This window comes from Aquila chrysaetos, chromosome 18 (genome assembly GCF_900496995.4).
Source record: "Aquila chrysaetos chrysaetos chromosome 18, bAquChr1.4, whole genome shotgun sequence".
In the NCBI taxonomy this organism is placed as follows: Eukaryota; Metazoa; Chordata; class Aves; order Accipitriformes; family Accipitridae; genus Aquila; species Aquila chrysaetos.
Genome location: NC_044021.1, coordinates 15842442 through 15857370, shown reverse-complemented (window position 1 = coordinate 15857370; position 14929 = coordinate 15842442). Strand labels below are relative to the sequence as shown.

The window sequence follows — 14929 nt, the reverse complement described above, 5'->3', positions numbered from 1 at the left end:
CAGGGCCCAGCTCCGGCTAGCAGAGCGACTCACGAAGCACGCACATGCTTTAACCGCCCTGAGCTACAGCTGCTGCACCGCGAAACCCGCGTGGGTTTTGCCGCCTGAGCCCCGCCGGGGCCGTTCTGAACCCGCGAAGACCGAACGCGCCGAGTGCGCCCACGGCTTGGCTGCGGCGGCAAGGTGGCCGAAGCCTGTCATGGCTGCCGCCCCCAGGGCGGGGCCCAGCTGGGCGCCCTGCTGCCGCGCATGCGCACAGCGGTGCGTCAGCGGGCGCAAGCGTCCTCATCGCACAGCTTCTTCTCCCCCCCCCCCCCCCCCCCATTTCCCGGGCGGCGGGTGACGTGAGCGGGGCCCCGCTCCCCCATTGGCGGCGCTGCCCGGCGGCGCGCGGAGCTCGGCGGGGGATGTCGGTGCTGCCGCCGTTGCGGCGCCTCCGGCAGGCGCCGCGGCACCTGCTGGTGTGCGAGAGGGGCCACGCGGGGGACGCGCGCTCGCGGCACGCGGCGCGGGTGCGGGACCACGCCTACAACTGCCGCGTGAGTGGGGGGGGCGCGAGCCGGGGCGTTAACGGCCGCGGCCGTTGGCGGGCGCCGGTGGGGGGAGGGGGGGCGCTGCCTGTCAGCCGCGAGCTGGTAGTCCAAGCCGTGAGGGACGGAGGGGGTCCCTCGGCAGTGGGGGGGGGGTCAGCCGAAGCCTGGCTGCAGGCGAGCCCGGCAGGTCCTCTTTTTCGCCTCGCCCCTCCATCTGCCGAAGGATCCTGCCGTGCCGTCATCGAGAACTGCTTCGCTCTTTGGGGCAACTTAAACGTTGCGAAGACCGGCTTTTGCCAGCTTGCTCGCCATTCTTTGCCTGGTGCCAGTGTCAGTCAGACCCTCTCGCTATTTCCTTAATGATTTTCCTAGCAGCTAACTAGAAAGCTTTCTACTTGTGTGGCAGGCAGCCCGCCTGTCAGTTGTTATTTCTCTTGTGTATGTGTGCGAAGGGAGGTACGTACCTGTTCTCTGTGAGCTCCTTTGTTTCCGAAAACAGTTGTTTTTGAGGGGTGGAGTGGGAAGGAGCAGGGGGATGAACCTTTATGCTGCTCGTGCAGGGTTATTGGGAAGCTTGGTGTTTGCCCGTGTAATAATCTCGTTTGCCCTCATCTCGCGGCCTTAAGAGTTCCCTTGATCTATGAAACACGTACAGGAAAAGTTTTAAACAAAAGGGAAATTAAAGGTAGGCAATTGGGCCGAAAGAATGAATGCCGAGTTTAGTAAGAAAAGATAGGCGCTCATCTCTTGAAAATCGGTTTCCTACCTTAAATTAGAAGCCTGCTACAGAACTTGTAGCCTTAACGTACGCCTTGTGACTTTTTTGAAAATTGCAAGCCCATCTTCAAGTTTTGTTCCGATGGTCTGTTTGCTCTCCTGACCTCTAAAATATTCTACAGAGGAGAATGCATTGATTCAAAAACTAGTTTAAATTCTACTTTGGTCTTTGCATTTCCACTGATGTTACATAAAAGCTTAGCCTGCATTTTCAGTTAAAACTGCTTCCTGCAGTAAGGGCTGAAGGAAATGTTCCAGTGCGACTTCAAGCTAAATTTATAATGATGTCAAACAAGATCATTAGTTAAGTCATGGTGTGTAAAATCATGCCTTTATGTAAGACCTCAAATGCTGTTGTATAGCATGTAAAATGCAAAAACCAAATAATGTCTTTGCTGTACTTGGAGACCTTTTGCAAATTGATACATCTTGAAGACAGTAGCTTGAAATTATTTTTCCTTCATCTCATTTTGGTGTAGCATACTGATTTATTTGAAAAGAAGAATTTTTTTTTTTTCTGGTTTCCTTCCAGAACAGATTTTAGGATATGATTTACATTACAAATATGTTCCTAATAGGTGTCCTTTTTGATCCCTGAATGTGGTGTACTACCTGAAGTGCTGAAAAGTACTATTGCAGATGTTGGACAGTACTACCTGGTGAGGAATTTATCGGTCCATGAATTGGTCGCTCATGAATTCATCGATGCTTTTGTGAAGAAAGGTAAGGAGGTTAATCAGAACATGACAGATGCAGTAACAGTGTATATTTTTCATAACACAGTAAAACCCATTTATTATTATTTATTCTGAAAAGTATTTTAAAGGAAGAAAAAATAAAGAAAATTCTGTATTAATTTCTTTATCTGCTTTTTTCTGCTCTGTGGTATGCCAACATTTGTTTACACCCAAGGGGTCCAAAACTTCTATGACTGTTCCCTCTTTGTTTCTCCCTATTCTATCTTAACTCTGCAATACAGCTATCAAGAGGGCTTCCATGTATCCTCACACCTGTTTATCTTCTACGTTTCATCTTTATGCAGATTCCTGCAGAGATCAGCTCCCTTCTCCCTTTCTGATTCCTTCATATTTCAACACAAAAGTTGTGTTCCGCAGCAGACAAGAGAAAAAGAGGAAAAAATATGCTGTGGGGTTTGGGTGGTTTTTTTTTTTTTTGCTAATGGAGCTGAACTGGCTCATCCTTATACAGTAAGAGCAAAGAGGGCATGAAGAAAGATGCAGCCTCTGCCTAGCCAACTTGCTATTGCAGACTCAGAGCATGTGGTTTTTATTGAGCAGGCCCCGCTCATTTGGCTCATGATAAATGTTGTACCCTTCAGATAATTGTCAGGGCAAAAAAAAGCTTTAAAGGGAAAAGAGAGGAGAAGAGAGAACATGTGGGTGACACGGGAGAATGAGATCCATTCTTTTATAAATGTGGGACTCTTTTTCATATTTCCTTTAGTCTCATAAATGGCTTTTATGCCAGTAGTTTTATGGAAGCAGTACAATGTTTGTACACCAAGTTTACAGGATCTGACTCTTGTATTTTTAAGAGCAAAATTGGTTGTGGCAGATAATGCTACAAAATATATTTAGTAATGTGAGCATCTTCCACCTTGTCTGCAAGTGAACCAATAATAGAAATGTGTCTGGAAAATATGGGGGTTTCCATTTGTTGAGCGGGGAAGGCCACAGGTGGAAAGAAAGTGTTTTCATATTGGGGCATATTGTTAATATTATCTGTATTACAGGTCCTTTAAAATAGTGCCAGTCCAAGGTTTATAAAAATAATAACAGAATGCTATTTTGCTTGAGAAGGTGGTATTTGGCATGTTTGATTATCTTGAGGTGAATCTTTCATATTGTCATGTCTGTCTTTAGAGACTCTGTAATCTCATGGTTTTCTGCTTTACTATTAAAGGTTCATGCTATGCACTTACCTATAACACAAAAATTGATCAAGATAATACTGCAGCTCTGCTACCAAACGGTATGTTTTGTTGTGTTTGTAGTAATACCTACATATTGATTATGGTTTAGGTTTTGGTGGGGGGTTTTTTTTGTTTTTTTTTTCATTTGGAATGGTGTAAACTGGAAACTTTAATGCTTATTGTGCTTGCCAACTTTATTAGAAATGTTTGAATCAGAAAAATATTCATTTTAACTTATTCTTTTCATTCATGCTGTTAAATTATTTATTTCATCTAAAGGAAATTAAGAAAAAAAATCAGCTTCACTTATGTATAGTATCAGATTGTCAATGCTTCAATCGTAATTGCAGTTGCTACAGAGGATTATTTTTGTGACAACATTGCATTCCAACTTCTTGTTTCCTACTGGTCTTAAAGACAGAATTTGTACCAAAAAAGAAAATTATCAGCACTGCTTAGGAACACTTTTAAAATATTCACTGTTTATTCTTTGAGAATTATGTGACATGTTAAAATACTCTTTTGCAATTCCATCACAGTTTTATGACAAAATTTTCCATCTCAGGTGGGATTTTACATGCAGAGAAAATAATTAAGCTATTTCGGGCTTCAAATATGTCTGTTTAACAATACATCAGATATAATAGAAACACGAATTCGTCTATTGACCCTCTAGCCTAAGATGCTGTAAGATGATTGGTGCCTATCAGTGCATAAGTAAATTAAGATTCTTCAGAGGAGGAATTCTTTTATGTGCTCTGTTAGCACAGTCCTAGCAAAATGAATACTTGATAGTATTGGTATGATAGAATTTGTATGATACAGTTATTACAAGCTATGCACAATTAATGCAGAGACAGTGTTACAGTTCCTGGTTATGTCACTATCTGAAATCTTCAGCAGCAGCCTTATTTGTTTGTATTCTATATTATACTGTTGTATGCTATATTATACAGTAGAATCAAAAGACTGTAGTAGAGATCTGTTGTGTGAAATTCTGTACTAAGTACCAGCTGCCAGATTTGGTTTATGAACATGGAAGTGGAGTTGTTCCAGCACATATCTGCTCATCACTATTAAGCATAGTTTACTCAATGTGAGTAGTCCCACTGGAGTTGGAGGAACTGCTTTTGTATGTGTAGTTGAGCAGTGCACACATGACTGTTTACTATGTCAGGCCCTGGTGTAATGTAGTGCTCAACCAATGACACAGCAAACGCTAGGGGACAAGTGGAGGAAAGATTGATGCAATGAAGAGAGGTAGTACAGTAAAAAAAGCTATTACTATCTCAGGAATAATATTATACTTTTCTCATTCTAGTTCATAAGACCTCTTTGATAAAAAGGAGTAATTGAGTTATAACATATATTTTTTTAAGGGTTAATCTGGTAATCCATTTAACTGGAACTAAGGAGTCTGGATTACATTAGTAATACCATTGATCCAAAGCTAACGTTGTATAAGGTATACAGTTCTCGGAAGACTTCAAAGGGGACTAAGTAGAAGATTATTTGTATTGAAGTTTGTTTTGTTTATAGGTAAACTAATTCTATCAGTGGATAAGGATACTTATGAGGAACTTGGACTGCAAGGTCGCCCTTCTCAGTATTCGGGCAAAAAAGTAATGAGATATAGTAAGTATTATTTATATTAACAGAGTAATTACTTCAGATCTGTCTGTGAAGCAAGCACCTTGTTATGATGTTAAACCAGCAATGCTGAAACTTCCCTTTCCTTAAAATTGGTTATTGTCTAGGTCATATTTTTCCAGATGCAGATACGAGGACTGCCTGAAGAGATAAAATACTTTTTCCAAATAATAAAGCAGTTATAGGGAAACAAATGTGTGATCTTTTGGGTATTCTATAAAATTTTTGATTTTGGGGTCTTTCATAGTCTTGTTTATGCTGGAGTGATGTAGGATGCAAGGATTTTTGTATACTGTGCACAGTATCTATGCCTTCCGATTTAAATCGGAAAATACTAAACTAATTAAGGTAGAGCTTAAAATTTGCACACTACACAGAAAAAAATTAGTGAAGAGCCTCACCCAAGACTGCTTGCTTGAAAGGCAGAATTGTATTGTGTTTGACACATCTAAAATGGTAATCTCTATATACCAAGTACTTGGAAAATGTTGTAGTTTTTTAACAGCTGCAGAGGAGACATACTTAGTGTGATTTTTTTGTTGTTGTTAATTTTTTTTTTTGGTAAATAATTAAAAAAACCATGAACAGTATGCCATCTCAAATGTATTAGAACCTGCAGTAGTTGATAGATAGGTAGACAAAAACTTTAGAAGGGGAAACTTGTTATCTATAATAAGAATTTTGGCAAAATGGGACATGATTTTACTATTCAGTTTGTCAAGTAAAATGTATGATGAAATTTCCATGTAAAAAATAAATGTAACTTTTAGCCTGGGACCAATTAATCTAGAAAAAAAAAACAGTTGAAAAAGTGTCATTGCCATATATGTGGCTTTTGATGTTAGAAACTTGCTTTGTTAGTGCTAATAGCTTGCCTAATTACCAAGATATTTTTAAGGCACTGTTTTTGGACTTCTGTCACTGCCATTATAAAAGGAATCTTTCCCTCCAGTCACTAGAAGGCAGTTCCAGATTATATCAAAATAAGGACAGCAGGAGGTGAATATTTATTTACATAATGGGGAGTCATATGTATATAACCAGATACTTTTTATGAAGATGTTGTCTATATGGAAAGGAAGTTTAATGTTCTTTGGTATCTTTGTGTTCTTTTAGTTCGTAATGAATTTAATATGAAAATTTATTTCAATTGACTAACAATTGTTTTTGTACATTTTTGCAGTTGTAACTGTTGACTTGACTGATTCTGGCTTTCACCCTGATAGCAAGAAACATAACAGAGTGCTTTGGGCCTTGAAAGAAAAGAAACCTTTAGAATTTGACTTCCTACTGGCTTGGTATAATCCAGGTAATAAGAACTAAATGTAAAACTAAAATGTAACTGACATGAAGTCCAAACATTTTTAGTTTACTGTTCTTTTCTAGTGATTGTCCAAATGCATTTTTAGTGGAGGAAAAAGTTAGATTAAAATGTGTTTACATGCGATTTTTTGTTTGTTTTGTTTATTTGGTTGGGCAGGGGGAGCGTTATGTGCATTAATTCCTACACAGCAGAACATATCAGTTCAGGAACACAACAGTGATTCATAGGAGATACGTTAGTTGCTTCATTTCCTTGTCTCTGTTGTCCAGGCTTTCTGGTGTAACTTTGCCTGTTTGATAGTGCTGCCTCTTTTTTATAAATTTGTGACATACATAACTATTATTAATACACATTTTTTGAGTTTTTTAATTAATACACATAAGTTACATATTTGGTGTAGTATTTGAGATGGGGAACTTTCATGTCGTCAGTAGTTATAGGACATGTACAGAGTCCCTATTTCTGTTGTGTGCCATGTACACTGATACACACACAGTCTGCTATTTTATCATTTTATTCTCAAGCACTTGTTTGAGATTGGAGCAGAGTAAGAGGTTGTTATAAGAAATTGTATTGTCTCAGATCACCTTTCTTCTAGTATTTGTTTATCTACTGTTTTCTAATTACTTTTTTTTTTTTCCCCTTGGGATTTAAGTATTGCTCTTCCTCTCAGGGTCACTTTCCAAAGTCCTCAGTTGCTTGTATAACCTCAGAATAGGCTGTGTCTAGGGATATGTGGCATATGCACAGAATTGACAAAAACTACAGGAGTATGTACTGCAACACAATGTTTTTCTTCATCATAGCTGTGTAGCTTTTAGTGTAGTTCTGCTTTGAGTTTCTATGCTAATGAGACGAGATGTTAGAGGGGTCCCTGAGAATGCTTTCCCATCTGCTCTTTACATTGTTACTCTTTCCTGGCTCTTCAAGACCCAAGTCTGAGCGGGAGTTAACTGATCTGAGAAACTAAAGCTTCTTACGAGCTCCTTTAGCACGTGTCCAATGTTTCACTTTAGTCCTTCATGTTTCCCCTCCCCCTTTTTAAGTACTAATCATACGACAAGGATCCTTCCTTGTTTGTCATACAGAAATTGTTTAAAGGCTTGCAATTCCCATCCTTGTAGTCTTCAGGAAAGGGTCACAGTGGAGACTGTTGCTACCATAAATGGTGACATAAATCTAACTAAGGTGGCAGATCTTCAGGCTCAGCTTGCTTGGATTTATTGACCCTGGGCAGAGAGCAAAATGCCTCTAGGGCCAGTATGTTTCTTATGTTTGTTGCTGCCAGGGTAGCAGCATTCAGGAAGAAGAGCATTCCTTTTCCTCACTTTCTTACATCCAAAAAATGGGTCAGGTCAATCATTTCCTGAATATGGAGTTAAGTCTGAATGCCTTTCTCTGCAGGAATCTTGTGCTTATAACACACAAAAGACTCTTAGTTCCATAGTACTGCCAAAAATAAAACTTTTATAGATTTTTATTAATAGACATGAGGCATCATGTAGATTCTGCTGGAAGGGAAAAAGAGGGCTGTATTTTGTCAAGAGAATCTGTGTTGTCCGTGAACATTCTGCTTTGAGCCTTCCTGCTGATAACTGGTGTTCCTTGCTATGGCCAGCACTGCTGCAAACCTATAAACAATTGTTCCACTTGCCAAGAGCAGGATTTTCTTGTTTTCATACCCGTTTTTCCCACTTAGTGGTTCTGGCACCAAGAGGAACAGAAAAAGGGAATATGGATTGTCTCATGTCTTTGAGAGAGGCAAACCAATCTTCTCTTTTCTATTGCTGTAATTTCTATGACAATTTTAAATGTGTATTGGCTGAAGTACACTGGCCTCCAAAAAACTTTGACAATGTGCCTGGTTGTTGCTGACATGGAGAGCTATCCTGTAGCTAGAGAAATTTTTCTCTTGGAGTCTTGGCTGTAGTCTTTGAGATTTCCTGAAGGTAGGGCTCTAGCTGAGGCTCCCATATGCAGCGGACATTTAAAATGTATAATTTTTTATATTTGACTAAGAATTCTAGGGCAATATTATACATTCTTTAAGCCTGTTAGTTTAACAAATGCCAATAGGATGTACGGGCTGAAGGAAGATTGTCTGTTCTGGCACACTTCAGACTTAAATATATCTATATAAAAATACTAAATTAACAAGAATTCAGTGGCTGCCTGTCTTTGGCACTGTGCCCTTTGGTACTTGGACAGCCTTTTTTGAAGGATGACTGAAAAGGATCAGGTTAGCCCTCCTTTTTCTGTTCCCCCAAGTGATTGTCCTTTATGAGATAAATATGTCTCATGGAGTTTAGGCAGTCCTTAATTTTCGATAGCAAGTCTTGGATATCATATTCTGCAGTGAACTCCATCCTGTTCTGGAATTTCTTCTGTTCATACATGCCTTTCCTGTGGTATTTAAATGCTATTCTGGACTTCAGACTTCTCATGAGTAAGGTATTATTTCTTGGTCTCCTAGAGACCCATTGTCACTTTATGAAAACAGAATACGTTATCTGGAATTTCAAATTTAGGAGAATTGATTCCACATCAGTTATGTTACTGCTTCAAAAAGGAAGTTGGTTAGTATCTCTGAATTTGCAATATGCTTGCTTAGATTAGGTTTTTAGAACTTTACTTGCTGTTTTGGATCACTTACTAGAGTTGAAGAAAAATGGCCTTTCTCATAAGACCATCAAGGTACATCTGTTACAGCCGTACTGCATTTGAAGACTTAGCACTGGGGTTTTTTTTTCTTCTTCTAGGAAAGTGAGATTTGTTATATAGTGTGATTTCTTTACCCTCTCCGCTTCGTTCTCTCTTCAATCCTTGTCCCCCAGACTATCCTAGAATTCCTCTTGACATCACTGATAGATCTGTTCTCAAACCTGTAGTCACCTGCTCACTTTTCCACTATTCAGGGAAAACAGTGTTCTGGGATGGCAGGCATCTTAGCCACGTGGGTAGAAGAGTCTCTAGTCTTGATGACTAGATGACCTTCCAAATATACCTTATCTGAAGGTGATTTCTCAATTTACTGTAAGTTTCTCCAAAACCTTATGGCTCCTAAACTAAGTTTGCCATCACACCTAGGAAATCAAGTATGTGGTCTTTAGTGATGGTATAAGACCTCCCAAAAGGATTCTTATGTGTTCTTGTCCTCAACTGAGAGAACTAAGAGATCCCCTAACCTGACATGCTGGATAGAAGACTGAGTGCCTTTTAGGACAATGAAAAGGGCAACTTTCTGCAGGTGTGAAGGCATGTTCCAGGAGAATTTAAATGACGCTATAGCTTTTTGCAAAGTATTCCTGAGATCTGCAGGAATTTATTCTGCTGGAGTTGTTCATGATTCTAGAAGCCATACTGTCTCTAGGAGGCACTTTTTAGTGAACTAGTGATGCTGGGTTCCCTCTAGACACTCACTGTTCTTTGAGGGAATGCTACCTGGATTCATGTGATCTTAGTTCCCTTTACCTCATCTTAGAGATGCATTATCTTTGTGTACATCTACCACATGTATTCTCCCTCAGGTTGCAATGCTTGAGGAATTTCTAGAGATGCTGAACTAGAGGTGACCTAATGGTCTAATGCACACACTGCCCTTCTACAGTAGCGAGTACCTGTGCATGAGCATGAAGGGAGTGTATGTATGGGCACTAGTAATGCAAAATGTTCTCTGGCCTTGTGTTTATAGGCACGGGTATATTTACAGTGTGAGTGCATTTGCAAACCACGTTAGCTTGGGGAGCAGTTAACATGTTCCTGCTCCCTTTCATGTGTTCCTTTTCAGGAACGCTGAATTCCTTTCTAATGAGTTCATTTTATTACTTGCCCAGTTAATCCGCTTGAATTTTCTATTGACAGATCTATACTTGCTAGTTAAGTAGTAAATTTACTGAGCTATACTAAGTTGCTGGATCTTGTACTAATTTTTATTTGCAAGATAAGGAAGCTGAAGAGTCTATGGCTTTTGCCAAAGATAACAGCATGTAAGCAGTTTTACACACTGCATTTTCTTGTATACATATATAAAGGTTTCATGTATTCAGTGCTCCTTTTGTTTAGTAGTTTCGTAACAGCTGTTTGTGGTGTTCTGTTGTTAAGATGCAGAGGGATCAACGTTGATGTCATACTTTTCAAAAAACCAAATACAGGCCCTGAAGCCAAAAATAACTTTCAGCACACTAAGGGACTTGGAGTGTCCCGTGTTGCAAAGTAACGAACTACAAGGAAAGCCAGATGAGTCCTGCAGTACAGAGGAGCTGTTTGAGTGGCTAGGTGCTGTCTTGAATCAAGTTAGCTTGTAAGTATTTGAATTTGTTTTATCTTTAAATATATTTTAAGTAAGGAAAGCCACAGTTCATTTTAATGAGGAGTTAAATAAGAAAGACATATTTCTGTAAGTGGGAAGTCCGTTATGCACTTAAGTGTTTGTTCTAAGTCTTGAATAACTTACCTGTGTCTTTAGCGGTACCCATGTGTACTGGTTTTGGCTGAGATGGAGTTAATTTTCTTCATAATAGCTCCTACTGTCCTGTGTTTTGGATTTGTGAGGAAATAACACAGGGATGTTTTCGCTATGGCTGAGCAGCGCTTACGCAGCATCAAGGCCTTTTCTGTTTCTCACGCTGTCCTGCCAGTGAGTAGGCTGGGGGGGTGGGCAAGAGGCTGGGAGGGAACGCAGCCATGACAGCAGACCCCAACTGACCAGAGGGATATCCTACACCATATGGTGGCATGCTCAGCAATAAAAGCTGGGGGAAGGAAGGGTGGGAAGTGTTCAGAGTTACAGCGTTTGTCTTCCCAAGTCACACTTAGACATGATGAAGACCTGATTTGCTGGAGATGGCTAAACATCTACCTACTGATGGGAAGTAGTAAATGAATTCCTTAGCTTGCTTTGCTTTCACGTGCAACTTTTGCTTTACCTATTAAATTGTCTTTATCTCAACCCATGCATCTTCTCACTTTTACCCTTCTGATTCTCTCCCCCACTGCACTAGGGGGGAGTGAGTGAGTGGCTCTGTGGTGTTTAGGTGCTTACCAGGGTTAACCCACAGCACCATGACATCTTGTGTATTAATTGCTTGGCCATTAGTTGCTTTGGTATTAATTTAGATGATACTACTTGGTTGGTACAAGTTTCAATTACTAAGACTTCCTATACAAGATTTAAAGTATATTTATTTTAGTTGGTTTTTGGTTTTTTTTCCAGAAACAACAAATCGTCTAGCTTCTTATCAACCTATTGCTGTCCTCAGCCCAACACAATGGTGGAAAAAGCTTTTTTGTGCACAATCACAGGCTTTATAATTCCTGAGAAGATAATTCAGTTATTGGAGCAGCTGTGGTAAGGGCAGGAGTACATTACTAAAACACTTGTACTTTAACACTTTTTAATTTTTGAAATCACTTTTAAATACTACTTTTCAGTAGTGCTGTTGGAGTTAAATAGCAAAATATACAAAATGAAGAATTTTTTAATTAGGAAATGAGCTGGAAGCTTAACATTGGTATAAAAAAAGCAATAAACGATTTTGGATACTTCAAATTTGAAAATGCCTGCCCCGTATTCTAGTAATGACTTTGCTTTTTATTTTAATTTCTAAAAACCAGTGGCTCTACTGAACTCCTACATTTTCCAAATTCCCCCCCGTCTATGAAAATCAGATGCCCTCAACTATGTCTGATTTAGTATTTTTAACTACTGATGGAAAATGTGATTGAAATCCCTTTATGATACTAAAAAGAGTATCACAAGGTACTTCAAGGTTATTATGGCATTACAATAAATTAACTTACAGTGAGTTTTTTGAATCAAGTGTTGTAATGTAGGACACTGGATAGTGATGAATGGGGTAGCTGTAGTTCTAATTCAGTACCAAACTACATGATACTAGTGTATCATAGATCAGTGTGGTATCTGTCTGTATTATATATTAGTGCTACTGATAGCAAATTCTGGAAGCTCCTTGCTCCATGTGTAAGACAATGCTTGAAGTGCCTGGTGGCTAACGATTGTAGCACTGACTCATGACAATATTGCTGTTGTTTTATCTGGAATATGATCATTACTCTGAGCAATTTTCAAATCTCATGCAGAAAGCCTCCCTAGGCTAGGGTTGGAACACAGGTTTCCTTGGCTTTTATTCTCTCCTTAAGAGCAGTGGATAATGTGTGGGTTTGATTATTTGTAATCCATTTCCTTTCTGGTGGTAAAAGTATTTGTGTCAAGAATAGCCTGACTATGTTTCTTCCTCCAATGTCTTTGTTTTTCCCTGATAGCAACTGTTCTCAGTACATGTTCTGTTTTCTGAAAGATAATGCATGCTGTAGGAAATTCAGAACAGCTACTTTATGACTTAGAAATTTTTCAAATTGCTATTACTTGCAGGTTTGGCATGTCTAAAAGTATGATAGTCATAATCAAGGGTCAATCTTATTTTATTTCCTAATGTCTTCTGATAGAGTATTTTCTTTTGAATTTATTTATTATGTACTAAGGCATGGGGTTTTTAACTGTTAATTACAAATTTTCACTGAAGTGCCTGTGTCTGATTTTTTTTTTTTTTTTTTTTTTTTTTTTTACTTTATATTGTATACTTGAACATGCTGTCTATTCCATTATAATTATTGATACCTTGTCGTCTTCCTTGCAGTTGCTATTTTGGTGAACCAAAACTGGCATATTGGCTGACCTTAACTGTGCATGGCTTTGCAGACAGCCCTGTTTCCTGGAGAGAAAGTGAACATGGTTTCCACAAGGGAGGAGAGAACTTGTACAACTTTGTAATTTTCAGAAACCTGGACTACTGGCTTCAGATGGCTGTAGGAACTAATGATGATTGTCCTCCATAAAGCTACGTCTACAGAAGAAGTTTTCTAATAATCCCATGTTACTCTATAGAAACCTAATAAGATAGTTTTATAAAAGTTATTAGGTAACAAGTTAAGTACTAAGAGGCTGTATATGGTTTTCCATTATTTATAGCCCTTAAAGGATGACCTGCAATCGAAGGAATGGATTTTTGTTTCTTCACTGTCATACAGTGCCTTCTGAAAGACTTCACAATTCTAGCTTTAAGAAAAGATATGTTTTTGAGCGTTTTAAGTTCTCAGGAATTGACTGTAGGTGGTTTTCCCTTTTATCCAGTATGATTTTGGAATTTGAAAGTTAGTTTTACAGATTACTAGCTAAAATATTTGGGAGGAAAGCACATTTTGGGATTCAGTGTTTTCTTTCTTTACGTTAAAGATCTATAAAACCTTCAAATTCATGTTTAAGACATTTCAGCCTGCATGCTGGCAAATAAATAAAAAAAGGGGGAGATGTGTTCTCCATAATTTTGGTAGGGAGGAGGAGAAGAAAGCTGAGGAGAAGGAGGTATGTGACAGTGGGAGGAGCACCCATTAAACATGGAAAAAGTGAAGACTTACTGACGTGCTTTTTGGATTTTGCAGATCACAGTTGGTTATCAGAAAGAAGTTGATTTTTAAGTGATGCAAAAGGCTACTGCTTGCTTTCTTAATTAACCTCCACACACTTACATCTCCACCCCCACCAAATCTCTACTTTTAAAAGTAGCTTGTGATTCTTGCTTACAGGACAACTCATGGAGCTAAGATTTCACTGTCGTGTTATTGCAGACACATTTCTGGGAAGAATGCTATGGACATACCCTCAAACAATGCAGTTGAAGTGAAACAGGTCCTGTTAACAATAAGCAGTAATGCTGAAAGCATAGGCAGCTTTAAAGAATCCAGGTTAACTCCTGTTGAAATCCATGAAAGGTTGGATGGTGGGTTGGGGGGGGAGCGAATGGGTGTTATTTGGTTTTTGTTTTATGGAGTGGGTATGTGTCATTAAAGTACCAATGCAGTGCTGAAATGGAAGTTGTTCACTTGACGGAGTAAGAGATTGGTAGTGGAAGTTAGGGCATAGCTGTAGTGGAAACATCAAGATCTCCTATCAGGGTGAGTGGCACAGAAAAGCGGAAAGACCATGGGACGCAGTTGAGTTTTCTTTTTTTTATCTGCTTATTGGCTCTCTTCAGTGAGGAGAATCATCCTGGGTGATTTGCTGGATGGTATTTGTTTGTCATACACCTCCACTAAACATAACCCCTTTTGCTCAAGTTTTGTTACATGTTTCACAAACACAACTCTGACAAATCAGCAAACAGTTTTCTAAATCATTACATTGTTTTTCAAAATTATCCCGCCATGAGATGTTTCTGGTAGGTTACCAGGAACAGAAGAGCCTCTTTGTCACATGTACAGACATAGACTCACACAATCACAAACTGAATGGACAAGAGTCTGGAAAAGTTCTTGGCTTGGCACTTGACTAGTAAATACTTAACATGGCTGGCTCAAACTTTGTTTCATTACTGTGCATGAGTGCAAATGGCTTCAATTGTTGGCCAAAGTCTGCTTTTGAAAGTGTCTGTGGAGGGATTATGCCACGTGTCAACTTTCACAGGGGACTAGTAACCAGGAGTGTCTTCCTTTTTCCTCTTGATCAGAAGGTCTCTTAAAAGCTTGGGCTTTCCTGGATGTTAAACCGGCAGCGAAAGTTCTAATACAAAGTTTAAAATCTTAAAACTTTATGAAAAGTTGGGTGAAGTTTGTAGCTGCTCCGGTAAATGTGCTCATCTTTGTCAGATTCTAGTAAAACTTTTTCTCCAACAATGTGTATACATGCACACAAACAAG

The 14929-nt window shown here is 39.3% G+C and overlaps 1 protein-coding gene across 1 annotated transcript; it reads left to right on the top strand.

The window, feature by feature from the left end:
* Positions 1–287: 287 nt before the first annotated feature.
* RPP40 (ribonuclease P/MRP subunit p40) lies at positions 288–14581 on the top strand. Its single transcript, XM_030041642.2, has 8 exons — positions 288–539; positions 1889–2033; positions 3234–3302; positions 4783–4878; positions 6077–6202; positions 10319–10517; positions 11430–11564; positions 12874–14581. The coding sequence occupies exons 1-8, from the start codon at positions 408–410 to the stop codon at positions 13070–13072; spliced, it is 1101 nt and encodes a 366-aa protein (XP_029897502.1). The 5' UTR covers positions 288–407; the 3' UTR covers positions 13073–14581.
* The last annotated feature ends 348 nt before the right edge of the window (positions 14582–14929 follow it).

What these genes read in the sequence shown, in the direction of transcription:
- RPP40 (XM_030041642.2), top strand. Translation starts at nt 408, where the DNA reads ATGTCGGTGCTGCCGCCGTTGCGGCGCCTCCGGCAGGCGCCGCGGCAC. An exon ending in TGCAGCTCTGCTACCAAACG is followed by an intron (nt 3,303 to 4,782) that starts GTATGTTTTGTT and finishes TTTTGTTTATAG; the next exon opens with GTAAACTAATTCTATCAGTG. An exon ending in ACTGGCTTGGTATAATCCAG is followed by an intron (nt 6,203 to 10,318) that starts GTAATAAGAACT and finishes TCTGTTGTTAAG; the next exon opens with ATGCAGAGGGATCAACGTTG.